Source organism: Quercus suber, unplaced genomic scaffold, assembly GCF_002906115.3.
Source record: "Quercus suber isolate HL8 unplaced genomic scaffold, Cork oak 2.0 scaffold_75, whole genome shotgun sequence".
In the NCBI taxonomy this organism is placed as follows: Eukaryota; Viridiplantae; Streptophyta; class Magnoliopsida; order Fagales; family Fagaceae; genus Quercus; species Quercus suber.
Genome location: NW_027069540.1, coordinates 1,572,061 through 1,596,759, shown reverse-complemented (window position 1 = coordinate 1,596,759; position 24,699 = coordinate 1,572,061). Strand labels below are relative to the sequence as shown.

The following is a 24,699-nucleotide window of genomic DNA, read 5'->3' as shown; positions in this document are numbered from 1 at the left end:
ACTATAGTACTTTATCAACCAATTACTTGAAAGGTAGAGATTTCTTTTTGGCATGTAGAAATTTCTTTGTTCACAATCGTATATGTGGAGAGTAAAAAGTTGTGAAGATCATGGAGAGTGCTGTGGGTATAAGATTTCATGAAAGAGTTGTGAAGATTGTATTGCGGCTTATTAATTGCCTATAAATTCGCTGCGACAACACTTAATACACAAACGCTTCCTATTTTGAGTGTTCTATATTATGCTTTACAAATTGTAACTTGATACAATTTTTTTCCCGGTCCTTATAAAATAAATATAATTGGAAAAAATATGAACATATAGCATATTATAATTGGTGAAATATAAAGTGAAACACTCATATTGGAACAATAAATTGGTTTTCCCCATTAGTTTAATAATTCAATTGTTACACAAATGGGTTGGGATAGATAGCAATTTTTTTGTTTTTGTTTTTTTTGGATGATTCAATTGTTACTACAAGTGGGAATGGATATCACATTTTTATTCACAATAACACGTGCTGCCCAAAATTGAAGAAGTCCTTAACTATGCAAATATCTTGATCTATACCATGGCACCATGCACTACTTCCCCCCCCCCCCCTCACATTCTTCAATCTTTTATTTAAATCAAATAGAAATGGGTGTTTTGCATTACTGAAAAAGTGAGATTGATATGCATAGGTATGGAAAGAGATAGAGGTTACATCATTAACTTTTACTATAGTAAGAATAAAGATAACAAATCTAGCATTACAACTATAAGTTTTCTTTGAAAAATTTCTTAATTGTCAATCTTCTTTAGAAATTTGTTTGTTTTGAAGGTAAATTCAAAACAAATTAGAATTAGAATCCTTCTGTCTTATATACCACTATAATTGAATAATTAGAAACATTTTAAATTAGGAATTTAATCTTTGAATTTATTTATTCTTATAAAACATTTTTTCAATTAAGCCGATGTTTAAGAAGTTTGACTTTTTTGAAGAATGAGCATTTAAAGATAAGTTGCTTTTAGTTTAAGTGCTTCTTTCTAGTTAGAGACAAAAGGCTTTATTAAATAGTTTTTGTGTTAAATATGATGTTTCTAAAAAATTAAGTATATATACTTGTAAGAGTGTCATTATTTCTAAATGAAAAATATGAGAATGCATGATTCAATAATCATTATATATCTGTTTTCAAAATAAAAATAATCGTTATATATCTTGGGTAAGTTCCCATTTCAAATGTTTTAAAATAAAATAATGATACACAAGTTATCAGTGTATATGATTTCAATTTAATTAAACATATTATTATTATTATTATTTTTTATAAACAAACATACACACAGGGGAGAGATAAAAAGGTTCTAACTAGGGGTGGCAATTCGTTTTGCGTGTAGTTTGTGTCGTGTGACTCATGATATTGACTTATGGGTCAACCCTAACCCGACATGTTTATTAAATGGGTCAGGATTCCTTAATCCTAACACAACCCATTTATTAAACAGGTTAGTCGTGTCAACCTGTTTATCAGATTTTATCAAAATGAAAAAAAAAAAAAAACTAATTTTAGTATATAACGTGGGCCTTAGTTAAATGATAGTATCCAAATGGGTAGACGCATCCGATTCGTATTGAGATAGTCAAAAAGTTTTAGGATAAAGAGAGACGATAATATATTTACCCATAGTATACGTAGACACAAATATAATTACTATAGGAAGACTCAAGTGACGAACTGATTAATAACAAGGCTCGATAGCAATATCTTCTAAGCCATCTCATTAAGCAGTAACATTGCATTAATGTCCTAACAGTAACTAAGTAGTTTATGTCACTAAGCTAATTCGTATATGGACAGAGAGCTCAAAAATACTGTAATACGGAAAAGTATATAACATAGGAATGAAGAAAAAGGGACTTTTTGACAGAAAAAAAAGGAGAGACTGACTGAAAGAGCGGAGATTTTCTCAGGATGAACTAGAGTATCCCTTATTACTTAATGAGTAAACCTATTCAACAGACATTCACCATACTCAAAAATTATTTTTGCTGTGTGAAAACCATTCGATTTAGGCAATCAATAGTCAAATAACCAAATTGATATGATTATGAAAACCAAACAAAATTTTTAACATAAATTCAAAACTAACGAGTAACTCATCACTAATAATTATTCAAAACTAAAACATATTTCAATATCACAAATAATAATCATAATATGTCAAAGAAAATAAACACAACAACTAATAAGTTTATATACCTAGGGTTTGAAGGGTATATTGGTAAAATGTCATTTAATTAAATGAGTCAAATAGGGTTTGAAGGGTATATTGGTAAAATGTCATTTAGTCTCAACCATAACCTACTAATTTTGTATCGTGTTGTGTCGGGTTCGTAAATTGTGTCCAATTTTTCCACTCCTAGTTCTAACAAAAAGTACACCACAATTCCACTCAAAAGTCATGGTAACTTTTAAAAGAAGGTGAGGCAAGTTATACTACACACAACACACTCTTTTAAGCAATGTGGACAATTACCTTTTTTATTTTTTTTGAGAAACAAACACACACACACAGAGGGGAGAGGGAAATGGGTTCTAACACAAAATACCACAACTCTACTCAAAAGTATGGTAACTTTTAAGGGAGGTGTGACAAGTTATACTACACATAACACACTCTCTTAAGCAATGTGGGACAATTATCCATTCTTTTTTTGAGAAACAAACACACACACACACACACACACACAGAGGAGAGAGGGAAATGTGTTCTAATATAAAGAATACCACAATTCTACTCAAAAGCATGGTAACTTTAAGGGAGTGTGACAAGTTATATTACACATAACACACTCTCTTAAGAATGTGGGACAATTATCCATTCTTTTTTGAGAAACAAACACACACACACACACACATAGGAAAGAGAGAAAATGGGTTTTAACACAAAGACACACACAACTCTACTAAAAGCATGGTAACTTTTAAGAGAGGGTGGACAAGTAGGGCTTCCACAAACCTGGCCAACCCGATCACCCGCTGCCACGACCGAACCGACCCGCCGCCGACCGATCCGATCTCTCCGGCGGTCGGCGACGGGTTTGTTCCTTCAAAACTCGAGTTTGGCGGGTTGGAGGTCGTTTTCCTTCTCAGAATCCGATCAAACCGATCGACCGACCACAACATTTCTGGCGATATTTGGTAGATCTGGTGAGATATAGACCATTTTCGTCAAGATGTGGTGAGATTTCCCGGATCTAGCCAAGATATTGCCGAAAATGGCCTAGATTAGGCAAGATCTGGAGAAACCTCAAAGACTTTGGCCGAATTTTCATGCGTTTATTTTCGCCGTTTTCACGCCGGTTTCGCCGTTTTCTGGATTTTCAACCCTGACGACCCGACGCCGCTCGTTGATGGTCTGATCCACCCAATCATTAGTCCGGCGGTCGGTAGCGGGTTCATTTTTTCTCCACCAATTTGGCGGGTCGGTTCTGGGTTGGGCACAAACCCGACCCGGACCGACCCGTGGACAGCCTAGGGACAAGTTATACTACACATAACAACTCTCTTAAGTAATGTGGACAATTACCCTTTTTTTTTTTAGAAACAAACACACACAAGGGGAGAGGGAAATAAGTTTTAATATATTGATCAATTTTATATGCTAAAGTCACCATTTGTGCATTCATTATCTACGGGAGTGATAGAAACATTTCAAATTAAGAATTTAATCCATGAAAAAATGATAAGAAAATAAAAAGATAAAGATACATGCCAACTCCAAGTGGCTGCTGATGCTTTTTTGCCATCAAAGTGCTCATGAGTCATGACATGGCTTTTTATTATTTATTACATGAATTTTATTATAATTAAATTACATATATACAATTTGTTAATCATGTTATCATTTTCCGTTAGACAATGGAAAGGATTAAATTGAAACCATATTAAGAACTTAGGAACTAAAATAAAACAGTAAAAAAAATTCAACGACACAATATATTTTTTCTATAGGGACGAAAAGTAAATTTTTACTATTATTTCAACACGTGACAATTGTGAATAACATAATATATATATATATATATAGAATTGCCAATAGGTAGCTCAATTAGTACATCAATCATCTGTTATTGTAACCATTAAATTATATAAAAAAAAACATGTTATTTGAAATTATTTTCAAGGATAATCACATATAAAATCGGTGCCACCCTTTCCGCCAAAACAAAAGCTATAACTCATTTGTTCGTTTTTGTACGACTCATCTCCTGCTAAGTAACAACGAGAAATGGCAGTTTGAACACCAGTTGGTGAATCAACTAAGTCAAAATTGTGATCTAGAAGTTCAATTTGACTCATGAAACAAGTACGTTCATATACACCATTATCAAAACGTCCACTGCCCATAGGAGGGCTGGTTTTACCATCTTTGCTACTGAGAACATAGCCTCCCAATTGCAATTTGTCTGCTCTCCCAGCTAACTCGTTAAATTGTGTGGCAGGAAAATATCCCAATCGGATCATAATCATTATCACCATGATAAACAACCAGCCACCATGAAGCAGTTCTTACTTCACTTCCTTCGTCCTATTGTTATCATATCACATAATCAAAAACCCAAAAACAAAGAAAATAAGGAAAAACAAATCGAAGATCATATATATATATATATAAGAAAGATGGAAAGTATTACACGAATAATGCTGAAACGCAAAACAACTTGGTCTTCAGTACTGTATTTAGAGACTTTATCTATAGCAGCGCCAATTGCAACTTGGGTATTAGTTTGTACGAACCCCAAGCAATTAAGATTATAACATCCTGACAAATTGCCGTTCTAGTCCATGTATAGTGTAAAATTCAAATTAAGTTAGTACATTGTATTTGTAAAAAACAAGAAAAATTATCCTAACAAGAACATTAAATCTGTTTAGAGATAAAAGTACTCACATTAATCATTTTAAAATACCAATGGGTGCGTGTATCATCATTGTATAAGTTTGGGTACACTTGAAGAATTTCACAAATAGTTACCGATTTCGCCGATTGTGATCTTTTTAACATTTTAAATGAGAGGGTAAAGTAGAGATAATGATTGAACTTAGGTTTTTTTTGCTCTGATACTATAATAAATTACTGATTCTCTCAAAAGTTTAAATTATTAAGAAATAGTTAATTTGATCATTTAACTATAATTCTAACATATATAAAAATCTTGTGGGTGACACACTTCTTCATCAGTGTATGTTATTACCATCAAATTTTGATGGCCTATCAATATTAATTAATGTTTTCTATATTGCTCTCTTACAAAATTTTTGCAAAAAAGTCATTCCTAAAATAAGAAGCCACAATTAGCTCATTTGTTTCAGTAATGATGTTTTTTAGAAAATGTGTCACATTTTCCAAAAAACATTTTCTTAAAAACTATTTCATTTTTTAACGTTTAATAGTAACTTAAATGATTGAAAAACAATCTCTTAACTTTCTTTATTTAGCTTACTGTGAGATAGAGTTGTTTTCCAAAAAAATTTAGTGGAAAATAATTTTTAAAAATAAGTATACTTTCTATGTTGACTAAAAATAGTTTTTCTTGGACTCATTTTTTTTACACCACCAAACACTGGAAAACATAAAAAACTATTTTTATACAAAGTTTTCATTGAAACAAACAGCGAGTCATTTTGACTAGTTTCGAATGGAGCTTAACTTTTACTATATCAAGCTTTCTTTGATCATGCATGTAGTTAAAGATAAGTTGAAATAATGTTGTAATTCAATTGTAGAAAAATTAACCAAAATCTTATAGTTCAATTAGCACTACTTAGGTGTATCTAAATGAGAGATTTAAATTTTAAATAGCCCTCTTCCATTGTAACTTTTGAATTTATTATTTTAGATAATAATAATAAAAGCTATCCAATTTATTTTATATATATATATATATATATATAAAAGAATTAAGATATCATCAAATAAACAATAGTGCTAACTAAATAATTATCAAATAATTTCTCTAACTTAATACTTAAAGTCCACCCAATTTGTATTTGATTGAAGTCAGCTCCATTTCCTGCTTCAACTGAGATCGCAGCTGAACTATATTGGTGAGGTCCAACTTGTGGGTTATATACACTAATTGTAGCCCAATTTGATTGATATTTTTTGTCTGGGGTTGTTTGTGTAAATATCCCTGCGAACTATGAGAGTAATTTCCTTTAAATATTAAAGGTAAGAGAACTCACTGTATTACAAAAACAAATACAAGAAAGGTAAACAATATATATATATATAGACTAATATTAAATATAGAAAGCAATAACTCACTTACTTCTAAATTCTGATTCCATTCATTTGATTGAGGCTTATATAAATTTGATACATTCTTTGATAGATCTTTATCTACGACTCTCAGAACAGGGATAGTCCCTTTTGGGCACGCTTCATCTAACTTTTATCTTTGCAGGTTGGACACCAGGCGGTAGCTTCTTGTGTTTCATTTTAGCTATCATTTTTCTTATTTTATGGCTGGGTCTCATCTGTTGAGAATTTTCTATACTTTAGTATATCAACAAATCGTTATAAAATGAAATATTATTATAGAAGCATCCGAGTTGTTAGAGTAGCAACAAAAGTTTTTACATAATTGATACGCACTCTTTCTTTTGTATTACACTATTCCACAATCAAACATTTAATGAGTTATGAAATGGATCCATTTCAAAATAATTGTGATGAGCACAGTGCATACTTGTGCACACACTGATCATTTTCTAGAATACCTTGAAATTGAATCATCAAAGGAATAATATAAATTAACTTAGTTAATTGCAGAGACAAACAATAGGAGTCCCACTCCCACAATTAACACATTGCTTAATTGTACACATTTAGGGTATAGAGTAATCTTTTGTGGACCAAATTTAGAGAGAGAAATGAACAAAAATAAACTACACATCTTACGCTAAGAATGTTTAAAAACACCATGAAAGAAAACCTCTCACTCCAAAGCCAATCAAGAAATTTGAATTTAAAAGAAAAAACTAAACAAAATTAATAACGTAAAAATATGAACCTGAATTCTATGATTCCTAAGTGAAGGATGTTTCAAACTAGGTTGCTCATATACATTGATGCAATCATAGGTGTCTCCATGCTCAGTTTGCAAAAATCTTATTATTGTTAGACAAAATCTCAAGCTATAACGAAAAGCTAATACTTTGTTAGCAATGAAAATTGTAATTACTACTGCACTAAATTGACATGGAATACTCAGTTATTTTTTTTTTTTGGACATAGAATAATGTTATATTAGTTTCACAAGTAAAACTATTGACAAGCATGCACTACAACCAAAAATGTTTATTACAACAGAACAATTGTTGTAATAATATCAAAGTCATTGCAATAATTTATGCAAAGTCTTGCAATAAAATTTGAGGTAATAGGTTTGTGTTAAAAAAATCTCGTTGCAATAAATTTTAAATATTTTAATGACAATTTTGATGTAATACTATATTTGCTATTAACAATTTATTGCTTCGAATATCTTATAGCAATAGACTATAATTTTAGGAATTTTATTGCAATAAATTGCAAATAATTGACAAAAATAATTTTGGTTAAGTTATTGCAATGATATATTTATTGTAATAAATAATTGTTTCATAGTTTTTCATTATAATAGATTGTAAAACAATTGGTATTAGATTATTGTAATAATATTTTCGTTGCAATTTCATGTTTGTTATTGCAATAGATTGTAAAATAATTAATATTTAGTTATTGCAATGATATATTTATTGCAATAGATTAAAAAATCATTTTAACTTTTTCTTAAGTTAAATTTATTACATTTTTTTTTTTTGCTCAATAGGTTAAATTTATTACACTTAATAAATGCTTTTAAGACAATAATATTGACATCACTTTATTAAAAATACAAAAAATTATGATTAAAAAAATGGTTGTTTTTATCGGAAAATTATTGAATACTCCAGGAGTACTATAAATGTATACTCCATCATTTCACATGAATTGTAGGTCCCACCGTAAATTTAATTAGCGGGACCCACAGTTATGTGAGAGGAGTGAGTATGCATTTATGGTACTGCGAGAGTACCTAATAATTTCTCATTTCTTACAGAATAAGAACCATTCTCAGATAGATCAAAAAAGAAAAACAGAGCAACTCTTAGAAAATACTATCATACATTCACACACAAAAAACACACAAACTTTCTCTATTTTGTGAGTCATTGTTTGCTTATTATGTAAACCCCAAACTAAAATCTTTATAGAGTAACTTTTCTTCTGCTATGCTTATTACTATTCCATAAACCCAAGATTTTACATTCAAATTTCATGGCTCTGTTTGGAGTCTCTCTGTTTACTTTGTTTTCATTGCTACTCATTGCTCTGTTTCCAAGCCTCTGTTTTGCTGCTGACCCAAGTGTTTTCTATGACCTTCGTCTCTCCTACATCAATGCAACACCTCTCGGCGTTCCTCAACAGGTTCACTTCTCAGTTCTCTCTCTTTATTTTATAAAGATTTTTTTTTCCATGTGGGTGTGCTTTGTTTTATTTGTAGATTGTAAAAATGGGAGTCTATTTTGATTTTTTTTTTTAATATAAAAAATTGGGTTTTGTTGTGGCTTGAATCTTTTGGAAGTGACATTAGGGATGATGTTTCTATATGGTCTTGTTTATTGTTAGCAATGTATGGTTTATGCTATGTATATTGGAGAATGAAGTTTAAGTTGATTGAAGTAGATTAAGGTCCAAACATGTCATTACAGGTGGTTTTTCTATATAGGCTTTTAGATTTTATATATATATATATGTGTGTGTGTGTGTGTTATGTATGTATGCATGCACATGCATGTTTTTTTTTCTCTTTCCTATAGTTAGCTTTGTTTATATTGTATATGTTTATCTAATAGTGGGAATTGATTATTATTGAAATTAGATTAGGATACAAAAGTGTCACTGTAAAATTTTTATTTTTGTATGGTTTTGAATATATTGTATATATTCCCTTTTTTAGGGTTGTTCTTTTTTTTTTTTTTAAATTTTTTTTTTTAATTTAAGTTGATTACTTTTATTTAGTTCTATTAGATGTTGTGCTTTGAGTAGTAGGTGAAGTAAATGAACAATCCCAAGAGAGAGAGAGAGTTTATTGGTGAATTACAGAAGTAGTATAATACAAATACAGACGATGTTTATAATGTGGAGCTTGTGTTTTTGTTGTTACCCATTCTTTCTGCAGTTACCTTTTGTGATTTGGGATCATTTTGTATGTTGATGGATGCTATATTGATTTCAACAATTCATTCTTAATTATCAATTTTATTGTGGAAATCCTTTGTAATGTCTCATGTATGTGGTTCGAACACCATTCCCCTTCCCCCACTATCTACAATCTATCAATATTATTGTTCTTGTCACTGTGCTTGTGTTGGTGTGATTCTTTTCTAATTCATATTTGTTTAATTCAATTACATGCTTTTGTTCCCCGCTTCCTTTTAAATTTTCTTCAAAGGTTTTATGACCTAATTTTTGTTGAATTAGAAAGAGTAATGTTGAAGTTGATCAAAATTTGAGTGACTTTACCTATTTTATGAAATTATGGTTTGCAGGTTATTGTGGTTAATGGAAAGTTTCCAGGTCCCCTAATCAATTCTACTACAAATGACAATGTTAATGTCAATGTACATAATGATTTGGATGAAAATCTCTTGATGACCTGGTTGGTTTCAGCACAATATAATATTATTTTAGTTTTTTTTTTAAACATTAATTTTGGCTTGGAGTGGCCTTTGACATATTTGGGATTAATGTTTGTGGCAGGTCTAGGATTCAAATGTGGCGTGACTCTTGGCAGGATGGTGTTCTTGGCACAAATTGTCCAATTCATCCAAAAAGGAATTACATCCTTTCAAAGAATTGGACAACTGGGGAGGAGTAGATGGGATGGGAAATGGATGGAAAGACTTGAGAGGAGCAATGATGGTGGTGGAGGGCTTGGGTGGAGCAAATGGATGGAATGGCTTGAGAGGAGCTATAGACTATAATTTCATGAATTTTATTGTAATAGATTTCAAATAATTGACAGATATAATTTTGGTATTAGATTATTGTAATAATATATTTGTTGCAACTTCATGTTTGTTATTACAATAGATTATAAAATAATTGATAGTTAGTTATTGCAATAATATATTTGTTGCAATAAGCTGACACTTTGAAATTTCTATTGTAATAGATTGCAAAAATAATTGGTACTAAGTTATGACAATGATTTCTTCAATTTAAGTTATTGCAACAAATATTTCTTAATGCAATTTAGTAGTAAAGCCTCTATTGCAACTAAAAATTATAAGTTATTTTAACTAATTATTATTAATGTAATAATTTACCACTTTTAAATTATTATTGCAACGAATTTTAATTTGTAGATGTAATATTATGTCTAATACTACTATACTAATTTTTGTTGTAATAATTCTAAAAAAAAAAAAAAAAACACTTGATGTAATAGACTCATTTTAAAGCAGTGATGTATGAACAAAAATACAATAGAAATACTGATAGGCTAAAAACGTATTAACCCATTGTGATGAATTAATTGATTAATTAGCCAAGTTTATTAATTAATCAAATTGACATGTAAACGCGTGGTAGCACGAACAAATCACCAATTAAACTAAGTGCAACGGAAAATAAATTAATATGGTGATTTGTTTATGAATGGGGAAAACCAACATGGCAAAAACCCCATCGGGTGATTTTAAGGTTAGTACTCCTGAAATTTCACTATTATCACAACAAGCGGTTACAAGTAAAGGAATTCCAGTATCTTATACTAACGTACAGTTGAACCCTTACTCCAATACCCAATTGGACTTATTCTGTAGTGACAATTTCTCCTTTTGAGGCACGGCTCCTAGTACGTGACTAACCAATTATGTGGATCCCAATACACGACTTCAATTACTAACTAGAGAAGTTTGTTGACTGTAAAGTTATTCAGTTCATCCAAACGATGAAGTTCCAGATGATGCTTGGTCATAAAACCCTACGGTGCACAAACACAGCAACTTCTTCACAAGAATGATGAACTAAGGCAAAACTATGTCTCTAGTCACAATTTACTTGAACAAACTTTGCTCAACACTTGTGCAACTTGTGTCCTTTTTAACGGCCCTTAAAATAATCATTTTATATGTTTAGGGTTGTGAGAAAAGAAAGTTCAAACACATAACCATGAATTAGAGTTAAAACAGAATTGAAATCTATTTTTCTTAAACCTCGATAGATGTCTAGCTATCGAGCTGCTATTGAGTCACAAGGCAAATTAGCTCTTTAAACCTCGACAGATGACTAGCTGTTGAGTTAGCTATCGAGCTTTACACTTTGTTTGTTTCGATGTAAAATATTTGACCGTAAAATATTTTCAAGTGTTTGGAACGAAAAAACACGCGAAAATGCAACTCACCACCAGCAACCACAAATGAGCAAAAACCACCAACAGCAACCCCAAAAGAGTATAAACCATTAAACCACCCCCAACCACCCCAAAAACCAGATCTGGAAGAGAGGAAAAAGACAGCCACCACCTAAAAATCTGACCATTAAACCACAAATCTGAGCACAAACTACCAGCAATCCACGAGCATTAAACCACAAATCCGATCAAACAACTCTATAACCACCCAAAAGAAAGCAAAAAAAAAAAAAAAAAAAACCCACGAAATAAAAACTAATTTCAGATCATAGTTTCGTTTTATCTTTGCTTGCCATTGTAGCTCCTTCCAGGAGTTGATGGTAGATCATAACCATAACACTTTAGCACCTTCCTTTGATTGTGGATATCCAGATCATGCCGGAAAGCTCCCTTGACCACCACCGGCATCACAAGTCCCCACCAAGAAGCCTCCTCGTGACTTTCTTTTTCTGTGCGAGATGGTTATGAGAGAAGGGAGATAGGTCTAATGATGGGGGCGCCGACGGAAGCTAGAGTTGATTGGTGGTGCCTCAGACTTGGAGCCGAAGATTGGTGGGAAAGGGGATCGGAGGTGGCTGGGTTTTTGGAGAGAAATTTGATTTGGGAGAGTTTAAGCGTATAGTGAGTAGGAGTGAAGATGGTGATAAGTATCGGGGTGTGAGGGAGGGAGCAAATGTAAAATGTTTTACCAAAATTTTAAGTGTAAAATATTTTACAAAAATTTGCTTAGTTGATTTAGTTGATTGAAAATATTTTACTTTTGACCAAATATTTTACTGTAAAACAAACATGGTAAAATTGGAAAATATTTTCCTGAAAATATTTTAAATCGAAACAAACAGAGCGTTAATGACAAACACTTTCTTGGCTTGAAACTTTGACAGACTTGCATGACTTCAACACTTGATCTTGAAACAAAGTTTCTTGAAGTATTAAACACATTCTAGATCTACCCAAATATAAGTAAAGTGCATTTTGTCAAAGGATTAGCCAATTATATAAAATAGTGACATATGTTCCTAACAAGTGAATCACATATGTCCTAACAATCTCCCCCTTTGGCAATCCGTGATAAACCCACAACAAACAAATGAACATATGAGAGAAGTCATAAATCACTCAACTCATATTCACTTGTAGAATACAATAAAATCTATCCTAACATAAGTGGAAGATCAGATAGTCTGCAAAAAGTTTATTTGATAGTGCCTAACCATAATCATGCATTCAAAATATCAAATTAAAAGAAGAAGAAGAAAAAAAAAAGAAAAAAAGAGGGAAACTTTTACCCTAATAATGGCAAAAGTCACAACCACATGGTAGGTAAAATGCAGTAATTATCCCTGAGGTTTGGACTAATACTAAGTAGATATAAAACATTTCAAAACTAAAGAACTAGGTCCTTAAAACACACATAACGATACAACACCATTTCTCTCTCTCCCTCTCTCAACCCACAAACACTCAGTGCTCATTGCCTTTTTTTTAATCAACTGAATCTTCTTCTTGTTCCTTTGATTTCCTCCACCCCCCCCCCCCTTTTTCTTCTAATGTCCAACAACACAACAATTTTCTTTGTTTGTTTGTTTTTTTTTTTTCCTTAACATAAAATTAGAAAAGAAAAAGAAAATTACTAATATGTATTAGCTAAGAAATCGAGGAAAAGCCACAAAATTCTCCTCCACTCTGTGTTTGGTAGCCAAAAAAATCAAAAGGAAAAGCTAGTCAAAGTCTCATCTCCATTCAGTGCTTGGTAGCCAAGAAAAAGAAAGGAAAAATCTCTTCTCCTTCACAAAGTACCCAACAAATGGAATTGTCTTAAGTCCTTAACCCAACCGAATTGGATCCANTAATCAATCTAAAAGGTGTCAAGGAGGTATCGAGATTTAAACTTCGATAGATACAACTATCAAGAAGCTATCGAGGAGATAGGAGATTTCTTAATCAATCCATCAGCTGTCGAGAGGTGCCAAGATTGTGATAAAAATCAACTGAAGATCTCGATAGATAGCCTAGCTGTCGAGAGGTGTTGAGCAGCTATCGAGCTATCTGTCCGCAGGTGTTGAGATATCTGTCTAGCTTTAATGAATAGCTTTTGTTCACTTATTTCTTGGCTTGAAACTTTGACAGACTTGCATGACTTCAACACACTTGAACAACAGTTTCTTGAAGTATTAAACATACCTAGATCTACCAATATAAAGTAAGTGCATTTTGTTAAAGGATTAGCCAATATAAAATATTGACATATGTTCCTAACAAGTGAATCACATATGTCCTAACAATCTCCCTTTGGCAATCGTGAAAAACACAACAACAAATGAACATATGAGAGAAGTCATAAATCACTCAACTCATATTCACTTGTAGAATACAATAAAATTCTATCCTAACATAAGTGGAAGATCAGATAGTTTGCAAAAAGTTTATTTGATAGTGCCTAACCATAATCATGCATTCAAAATATTCTTAAAGAAAACTCATCAAGGCATCTTAGTGTGAAACAGAAATAATAAATTGCATATGTTAGGACATATATGTTTTAACTTGTTTAAGAACATATGTCACTTAGTTATGTAATTGGCTAATCCTTTGACAAAACGCACTTTGCTTGTAATTGGGTAGTTCTAGGTGTTTTTAATACTTCAAGAAACAATGTTTCAAGGTCAAGTGTTGAAGTCATCAAGTCTGTCCAAGAGAAAGCAAGTTGAAGTACAGAATTTTTAAAGCTCGACACCTGCTCGATAGCTACTCGACACCTGGCTATCTGTCGAGCTCTTCAGCTGATTCTTATCGCAATCTCGATAGCTGGTCGATCGATCAAGAAAGTTTCTGTCTCCTCGACACCTTCTCGACACCTCCTCGATAGCCGCTATCTGTTGAGATTCATTAACTCGACACCTCTCAACACCTCTCGATCAATCGAGGTTACGGAAAATCAGAATTTTCAGCTTTTTGATTTTTGGCCAGGCTTATGTATTTGAGTAGGGTTTCTTTTCTCACAACCCTAGACCTATATAAGGCTTATTTTAGAGGTCGTCACATAGGAGAATAAAAGAGAATACAAGGAAACATATGCAAAAGGTGATTAATGTCTTATTCTCTCTGAAAGAAGCTACTGCGTCTTTGCGCCTTAGGTTTTGTAACCAAGTGTTTCTTGATCTTCATTGTTGATGAAGTGAAGAACTTTGCAGCCAACATTCTTCTTCCTTAAGTTAGTGAGTGAGTCACGTACTAGGATTCGTGCAAAGGAGTTAGTCACGTACTGGGATCCGTGCAACAAAAAGGGTGGCGTTCATATATTGAAGAGTTCAGAGGTTCTGAAGCGGTAGAAGGTTTCTGCTGTGAGTTCATCTACGGGATTGTAGAGTCTAGGGACAAAGGTTTTGTACTAGATCTGAAACTTCTCTTTTCTATAGTGGATTACTTTTCGGGAAGGTTTCTCCCCAGGTTTTTTACTGTGAAACTGGTTGGTTTTATTGGTTTTCCTGGATCATCATATCTTGTCTTATTTACTTTTCCGCTGCATACATTATTGACATGATATTGATGTTTGTTTGTTTTAACAAGGTTTGTTCATAATAAATCTAATTAACAACTTGGGTTTAAAACTTGTTAATTCTATCAACCGGGGTCTATATTTCCCAACAGCATACAAGTGATAAGAAGCATGTGCATAAAGAGAGAAAAGAAACAACACATGTGAAGGTAAGTGAAGAAGACATACATCATATATATATATATATATATCCAAAATAAATACAATGTATGTAAACATGGTCACAAGACCGGTGTACAAGAAGAAGGAAATAAGCATTCCCTTTAACAAGATGAAACACATCTCCCTCTTACAAAGGCATGTATTTATCCCCCTAATATGTAGAATCTTAAAAAAAGAAACCACACATTCTCCATAATTTCTCTCACTTTTTGTCATGATTGACAAAGGGTACAAGAAGCTAGAAAGTTTCACCCGAGAAACATAAAGATGATCAAGGATAATCTAGAGAGTGCAAGAAATCCATATAAATGCATGAATATAATGAAACAAGATACTATGGATGACAAGATAATAGAAAGATGCAAAATATGTGAAAAACAAATCTTTCAACAAGAAAAATGTTAAGCACATAGATCACAAAATACACACACACACACACACACTAAACAAGTCTAACCAATTTTATATTTCAAAAACAAGTCAAGACAGTTTAGTGAACATACATTAACACATGTAAAACTTTGTGATGGTTAAATCACATTGTACCTGCACATGTATCAAGAGTTGCAAAAAATATTGCGTGTTGTGTGTGAAAAACATTGCAAGATTGCATAAGTGTATACATGTTATGACAATTTGAGATATAAGAAAATCACTTTAACTCACACACAATCATAATTGTTTGATGGGGACTATCACCTTTGAGGTACATCCTATAGCTCCCACATCTCTTAAAATACACGCTTGCAATCATATTTAAAGCATTTTTTATCTTTTTTCTTTTTATTTTTCTTTCCATATTTTTCTTTTTAATAAGCATATCATGCATCGGCATATAAGAGAGAGAAAAGAAATACCCAATGATATTTGACATTCCAATTTTGATCTGCCGAAGCACACAAATGTTACTGATATTGCACTTTTACTATATCAAAGCATACAGATGTCATTCATGATTAGCAGGCTACAGTGGTGAGATGGTTATTTATACCTTTCTCTTAGGATTTTTTAGTCCTTCCCATCAAAAAGAGTGATACAAGTGTTAAGTACAAGAGATAACTTAATCTTACTCATCACAAACAAAAGTCACAAAGCTTACTTACTTAATTGTGCATAGAGATGCTCATCTAAGATACAAGAGATACAAAGTTTAAAAAAACTTTATTTCAATGGCCATCAAAGGTACACAAGTACCAATGTACACAAAACACACACTATTTTTATATTTTTCTAATTCTTCTCTTTTTATTTTGAAAAATAAACAAAATAAAGACTAAACAACCAAACAAAGTAGACAAACAACATGAAAGCGTGAAAGAAATATGCATATGCATGAAGGCATGATTTCAAAAGCAAATAAGAAATCAAGCAAAGAGAGTCCTACTTTAGATAGAAAGAATTAAAGCAGAGGAAAAACATAAAAGACAATTATGTCTTAGGCTCCTTTCTCACCCACACCGCACGAATCTTTAGCCATGAAGATGAAAAGGCATGTGTCCTAGTATGTCTACTAAAGGACATAGGAGAATTAAAATTCTCCTGGAATTGAGTTAAAAAGCTCAAAACTTTTAATAACTCTCCAAACAAAGGTGTAGGTCCTTGAGAGGAAACCTGTGACCGTTTGGACAATTGCTTATGAGGATACAACTTAAAGCAATTAGGATAAATTTGTCTAGCAACACCACAATGGTGACAAACATGAGATCTAATAAAGGATTTAGAATTAGACAAATCAGTTTTGAATTTCATACCTTTATCACCTTTCTCAGATTAGGGTACAAAGACAATCCTTGATCCAGAAGCCGTGGAAGTGGAGGAGCCGGAGGAAATAGCATATCCTAAGCCAGTCTTATAAGAATTAGACTTTTAAGTACTCAATACCTCATCAAGCTTTGTCCTCTCTATTTGAGTTCTAGCTTGACTAAATTCAAACTCAAAATTCTTGACCTTCTCTTCTAATGAGGTGTTCTCCACAATAAGAGTCTTAACTAACCTTGTAATCTCATCTAGTTTGACCAACAGATTAACTTTTTCAGTTTTTACCTCATTAAGCTCTTTTCTACAAAGATAAGGAGTCTTTTCAGATTTTATAAATTCAGTACATAACTTATCATAGGCTTCCTAAATGATCATTTTTTTGTGTACTTTATCATCAAAAGAATCCTCACTGTCACTAGCACTCTCCACAATCACATTATCGATTGTGGCAATAACGACCATAACTTTACATTCATCCACATACTCATCAGAAGAGTCATTCTTAGTATCACTCCAAGTAGTAACTAACCCTTTATTTTTTGACTCCTTAGTCTTTTCCTTCATGAGATAGTTTGGGCATTCTATCCTCATATGACCAAAACCTTTGCACTTATGGCATTGAATAAGAGGTTTCTCATTCTTACCCTTCCTAGAGGATTTAGATTTCCTAGGAGGTTTGCCCTTATCCTTTTTCCTAAATTGAAGAAGCTTGATAATATCATCAGTTATAAAAGTTAGATCCTCATCTTCATCATCATCTTCATCTTAACTTTCAGAGTCCTTAATCTCTTCCTCTATACCCTTAAGAGCCAAGTTTCCACTCTTTCCACCTTGTCCCATTAAACCTAATCCCATCTCATAGGTTTGAAGGTTCCCTACAAGCTCAGTCAAAGGAATTTGATCAATGCCCTTGACTTCCTCAATGGCAATGATCTTGGCATAGAATCTTTCAAGTAAAGACCTAAGGATTTCCTAACAATTTTGGATTCTGCAATAGATTCTCCAAGATTGAAAGCAGAATTCACAATATCCTTGAGTTTAGCATAAAACTCATCAAAGGTCTCTTCCTCCTCCATCCTTATTTCCTCAAAACTACTAGTGAGTCTTTGAAGTATCACAGTCTTTACTACCTTAGTACCTTCATAAGTGGTCTCAAGAATGGTCCATGCTTCCTTGGCAACTTCCATGGACGATACTTTCTTGAATTCCTCATTGGTCACCCCACAAAACAAAGCATTCAAGGCCCTACTGTTAAAATTTGCCGCTTTGATTGTTTCTTCATCCCAATCCACCGGTGTTTCTTTATGCTGAATCAAGCCAACTTCAACAGCTTACCATACCTATTTACCTAGAACCTGCAAAAAGACTTTAATACAAACTTTCCAGTACGTATAATTAATGCCATCAAATAAAGGATGAATCAAAAGAGATTGTCCACGATCCATGACAACAGGGGTCAAGGATCACACTCAGGAAATTAATCCAATCAGAGTGTACATGCTCTGATACCATTTGTTGAGAAATTTAGACCCCAGTTGATAGAATTAACAATTTTAAACCCAAGTTGTTATTTAGATTTATTATAAATAAAACTTGTTAAAACAAACAAACATCAATATCATGTCAAAACAAGGTATGATGACCTAGGAAAACCAATGAAACAAACTAATTTCACAGTAAAAAAACCTGGGGGGAAAACTTCCCGAAAAGCAATCCACTATAGTAAAGAGAAGTTTCAAATTTAGTACAAAACTTTTGTGCCTAGACTCTACAATCCTAGTATATGAACTCACAGTAGAAACCTTCTACTGCTTTAGAACCTCTGAACTCTTCAATATATAAACGCCACCCTTTGATGCATGAATCCTAGTACATGACTAACACACTAACTTGAAGAAGACGTTGGCTGCAAAATTCTTCACTTCATCAACAATGAAGATCAAGAAGTACTTGGTTACAAAATCCTAAGGCACAAACACGCAGTAACTTCTTTTAGAGAGAATAAGGCATCGGTCACTTTTTGCATATATTCTCCTTGTACTCTCTTATGTGACGGCCTCTAAAATAAGCCTTATATAGGTCTAAGGTTGTGAGAAAATAAACCCTACACATACATGTCAGCATTGGCCAAAAATCAGATCTGAAAATCTGAATTCTCGTAACCTCTATCAATCTAGACATGTCGAGGAGGTGTCGAGATTTAAACTTCGACAGATATAGCTATCGAGAAGCTATCGAGGAGACAGGAGATTTCTCGATCAATCCACCAACTGTCAGGAGATGTCGAGATTGTGATGAAAATCAATTGAAAATCTCGATAGGTAGCCTAACTGTCGAGAGGTGTCAAGCAGTTGTCTAGCTATCTATCTGCAAGTGTCGAAATATCTATCCAGCTTTAATGAACAGCTTTTCTTCACTTGTTTCTTGGTTCAATCTTCATGGGTTTAATACTAGACTTGAACAGCATGTTTTTCGAAGTATTAAACACATCCTAGATTTACCCAATTACAAGTGAAGTGCGTTTTGTCAAAGGATTAGCCAACTAAATAAAATATTGACATATGTTCCTAACATGATCCACATATATCCTAATACATAGGAAGGACCTTGCTGAGAGCGCAAATTGTGGCCCCTAAGGAGTCCCTAATGATAACGCCAATGCAAGAGTTGCCAACCCCAACATCTGTTGTGCCATCAACATTAATGTTATGGAAACCTGGTGGTGGTGCAGTCCAAAGTAAGCGAGTAGGAGGATGGATTGGGAGACTATTAAGCCGAGCAACATTATAATCAAGAAAGGCTCTTCTTGTAGATTCCAAGACCTAGGTTAGTGGGATTGCTGCGCCATTATGATAGGCCTGATTTTGTTTCCCCAATTAACCATGCAACCATAAAAAATAGTCCAAATCACTAAGCTTGCCCACCTCAATAAACTGGGCTGCAATGTCCACAATATCAGCACCCGAGGTTGACAAATTCAAGGGGTAATCAAGGCAAGAAGCTCAGGTATGCATGGCATGGGGACAAAGGAGAAAAGCATGCTGGAGGGACTCCATATCCTTGTCACAAAGCAGGCAAAAACCAGATGAATTAAGGCCTCTACACCGAAGATTAAGCATTGTTGGGAGGCCATTTCTGCAAACACGCCATGCAAAGATCCGAACATTCAGGGGAACATTGAGATGCTAAATTCTTTTCCAAAAAGGGGCTTGATTGTGCTCAGTAGTACTTTCACCATTGCTGTTTGCATCAGTAACTCTCATTGCAATATAATAGGCATTCTTCACGGAGAAAGAGCCCCTTTTGTTGCCCAGCCAAATGAGTTGATCTTCGGGGAGGTTATAACTAAGAGAGATCTTGAGAATGGACTCAGCTTCAAAAGGCAAGAAGATTGATCTCACCAAATTAGTTTTACACCATTTTGTGTCCTCGTCAATGAGTGAGGAGACCATTGGGAAGTTGTCAAAATCTTGTTGAGGCAAGATCACCTTGTACGTGGTTGGTGTTGGGAGACATCTATCTTCTCAAATGTGAATCCTCTTACCATTCCCCACCCTCCACCTAGTGCCTTCTTTTAGAATCATCAAGCTATTATGGATGCTTCTCCAAGCATAACTAGGATTACTACCAATCTTTGCACTTAGGATGTCATCGTAGGGAAAATATTTAGCTTTATAGACCTGAGCCACTAAGGAGTTTGGGTTTGTGAGGATCCTCCGCCCTTATTTTGCAAGTAAGGCAAGGTTGAAGGTGTGGAGGTTCTGGAAGCCCATGCCACCATATAGTTTGGATTTGCACATCTTCTTCCAACTAACCCAAGCAATTTTTGACTCTTGGTTTCTTTGGCCCCACTAAAAGTTTCTCATCATTCTTTCCAAATCGTCACACATGGTTTTTGGAAGAAGGAAGTAGCTCATAGTGTATGTGGGAACCGCTTATGCCATAGCTTTGATAAGGACTTCCCTACCTCCAATGGAAAGAAGCTTCTTTCCACCCCGCAAGTTTTTTGCTTACTTTTTCCTTGATTTCAGCGAAGACTTGTGATTTTGATTTCCCACTCAAAGAAGGGGAGACCAAGGTACTTCTTGTGCCGAAAGTCTTGGATCGGACCAAGGATGTTGAGAATCTCCTCCTTAGTGACCAAGGGGGTATTTGGGCTAAAGAAAACCGAAGACTTATCTAGATTTATTTTTTGACCTGACGCCACTTCATAGTCATTAAGGATGTGCATCAGCTCATTGCACTATTAGGTGTTAGCTTTGTAAAATAGAAGGCTATCATCAGCAAAGAAGAGATGTGTGATAGGTGGGTAGCCCCTACAAATAGAGACTCCATTAAGAGCTTGATTTCTTGCTGCTTGGCAGATCAATGCCAAAAGACCTTCAACATACAGAAGGAAAAGGCCCAGAGAAAGTGGGTCACCTTGATGAAGGCCCCTAGTAGGAGTAATGCAGCCATATGCTTCCCCATTGATAATGATAGAGTATGTGATTGTTGAAATGCACTGCATAATGAGAGAAACCCACTTGCTGTTAAAACCCAACTTTTCCATGACTCCCTTGATGAAGCCCCATTCAACTCTGTTAAACGCCTTGCTCATATCATGCTTGACAAACATCAAACTGTCATTACCCTCTGATTTATGATTCAGATAATGCATGATCTCAAAGGCAACTAGGACATTATCAATAATAAGTCTATCTGCTGTGAAAGCGCTTTGATTTTCGACTATCTCTTGAGGGAGGACAGCTTTTAAACGGTTAGCTAGGACTTTGAAGATAAGCTTGTAAACAACATTACATAAGATGATGGGGCGAAACTCTGTCATTCTAGTAGGGTGTTTTGTTTTTGGGATTACAGAAATGTTGGTCGTATTAATTTCAGCCATGGACATATTCGAGTTTAGCACATTCAAGACCATATTAGTAATATCTCTACCCACTATGCTCCAATATTTGTGAAAGAAAATGGTTGACATACCGTCGGGGCCTGGGGATTTGGTTGGGTGGATTTGATGAAGGGCTTTCAGGACTTCTTCACTAGTAAATGTTTTTGTGAGCTCGACATTCATATCATCTGTGACTCGAGATGGGATGGCATTGGTGATGTTCTCTGTTCTGCTTGGGGAGCTTGAGGTGTAAATCTTTGAGAAATAATCTAGAGTTGTGGTAGCAATACTATCTTTGTCCTCACACTAGCTTCCTTCATCATTCCACAAACCCAAGATAGTTTTTTTCATTCTTCTCTCTGAAGCTCTAGTGTGGAAAAATTTAGTATTTCTATCGCCCTCCTTGTACCAGTGGATTTTGCTTCTCTAATGCCATAGTGTTTCCTCATTGTCTAAGAGTTCGTTTAGCTCTTTTCTTAACTCATTGATTACACCATTGTGTGAGCCATCTCAGTCCTGTACTGTGAGGGTGTGTAGTGTTTTCCTTTTTTCCTAGATCCTTCTTGGAATGTTTCCGTAGACCTCTTTACTCCATTTGGATAACTCGAAAGCACAAAGATTTCGATTGGCAGCAATATCACCTAGAGTGTTGGAAGGGCTACCCCTGTTCCAAGCTGCCTTCACAATACCATAGCAATCCTCACATCTGGCCCACAAGGCCTTAAAATGAAAGTGGCGTTTCTGAGATAGGGGCGGAGCCCTTGAGTCAGTGACTCTTAGGATGCAATGATTTGAAGTGGAATCAACAACATGGTGAACTCTGCAATTATGGAACATGTTGAGCCGATCAGTGTTTGCAAAGGCCTTGTCAAGGCGGAGGTAAACTCGGTCATTGCCTTCACACATGTTGCACCATGTGAACTGGGGCCCTGAGAAACCAAGGTCCTGAAAACCACAAACTTTCACCGCATCCCAAAAACCTTCCTTTTGACGCTGAGCTCTATAAGGGCCACCTGATTTTTCAAAAAAAGATAGAATTTCATTAAAATCACCACAACAGAACCAAGGCAAAGAGAATTGAGTGTTAAGGTAGGACAGGAGTTTCCAAGATTCTTTTCTTAAGTGAGATTCTGAATGGCCAAAAAACCCAGTAAACCTCCAGGTGAAGTTGCTTTCATGCTCTGTTATGGTGGCATCTATGTGGTGCTGGGAGTAGGATTTAATTTCTAGCTTGATATCTTTTGACCAAAGAAGAGCAAGTCCCCCACTTTTCCCTAGGCTAAGAACAATTAGGCCGTTAGAAAAACTTAGCTTGAATTTTATTTTCTCCATGCACTTTTGTTTTGCTTTGGTCTCCACTAGGAAGATGATATAGGGAGTCCACCGCCGCACGTAGTCGCGCAGCGAATAAACTGACTGGGGGTTCCCAATTCCTCGGCAGTTCCAACATAAGGAATTCATTGTGCCCAGCAGTGCTGCCTAGTAGCCACTACCAATATTGCAAGAGATGGTTCCATGCATTTTGTGCATCCTTTTTTGTGGGAGGGCTCCCTCAATATCATCAGGAAATTCTAACTTACCCGGCCTTTTTGAACCAGAAAGGCCTGCTTTTGGAGCACTTGTTTGCCTTAGGCTTGCTTTCCTTTTTCACGGGCAAACCTCTTTAAAATTCCACTTCCTTTGGCCTGGGCAGAGTTAGATGGGTTTGGTGGTGAGGTGGGCTTTTGCTTGGGAGTAGGATCCTCATTGTTGGGTTTAAGTGGACTAGTCACTTCTTGGGCTTCTTGAGGAGTAAAGAGTAAGTTAAATTACCTTGTTTGGATTTTTTTAAGAGAGGACGGAGAGATTTAGAGGGGTTCTAACTACTTTTAACCCCTCATTTTTAATTCCCCCAAATTGAAGAGATTTGAAGGGAGAGTAGGGCATAGAAATGCTTGACCAAATGAATTACCAAATTTACTCTTACCATATTAACAAAATTACAAACTATGAAAAGGCTAATTATTTCCCTCTCCTTTAATTTTAAAAACATCTAAATAAGGTAGAGGATAATCATTCTCCTTTAATCTCCTCCCCACTACTCCCCTCTACTCTCTTCTTCCTTCAAACTTCCAAACATAGCATTAGTATAAAGATGCTTAGTTACTAATAGAGAAGAAAAAAAAAATAAAGCAACAAAAGAAACGCTGGTGATAAATTGCTTGACTTGACTTATTATTATTATTTGCATACTAGAGTGACTTCTTTGATGTGGTTGTTTGTGATATTTAATTCAAGCTCGCTCGTTTCCTGAAGTTTCAGAAGCACATCAATCATATCATGATCGCTTTCTTCACATTGTCTGGTTGAAGTGGAAGTTCTTTTCTTCTTATGATCATTGATTATATCACTGAGAATGTTGTCTGTTTTTTATGTTCATTTTCAAAATGTGGGCTTGGTTCTTGTAAGAAAACCAAGGAACTTTAGTGAAGGGTACAAATCAGGCACATCATATCAAGGAAGTCAGTATCGTTTCATACCGGCCGGTATGGCTAGTATTTTCCATTCCGAAACTCACTCTAGTACAGAAACACCACCTGTTTCATCTTGCTCTAAATATTGGACCATTTCGAAAGGTATTGGCCATTTCGGCCATTCCAGACGAAAAATGTATTTCGGTCCGAAATGGTTTCTTTTGCAATTTTTTCAATTAAAAAACAAACAAACAAACAAACAAACCATGAACCAGAGGTTAACAAAGGCGTAATTGCTAAATAGTTTGCTAAATAGTGCTATATGGCCATTTTGGCCCATATCATCATGATCACTTTCTTCACATTTTCTAGCTGA

The 24,699-nt window shown here is 34.4% G+C and overlaps 1 protein-coding gene across 1 annotated transcript; it reads right to left on the bottom strand.

Annotated features, from left to right (window-relative positions):
• Positions 1 to 22,422: 22,422 nt before the first annotated feature.
• On the bottom strand, positions 22,423 to 23,331 carry LOC136067511 (uncharacterized). Its single transcript, XM_065773488.1, has one exon. It carries the CDS (start codon positions 23,329 to 23,331, stop codon positions 22,423 to 22,425), a length of 909 nt encoding a protein of 302 aa, XP_065629560.1.
• Between the last annotated feature and the right edge of the window lie 1,368 nt (positions 23,332 to 24,699).

Bases quoted from the DNA above. Each gene is read 5' to 3' on its own strand.
- LOC136067511 (XM_065773488.1), bottom strand. From the start codon at position 23,331: ATGAATTCCTTATGTTGGAACTGCCGAGGAATTGGGAACCCCCAGTCA.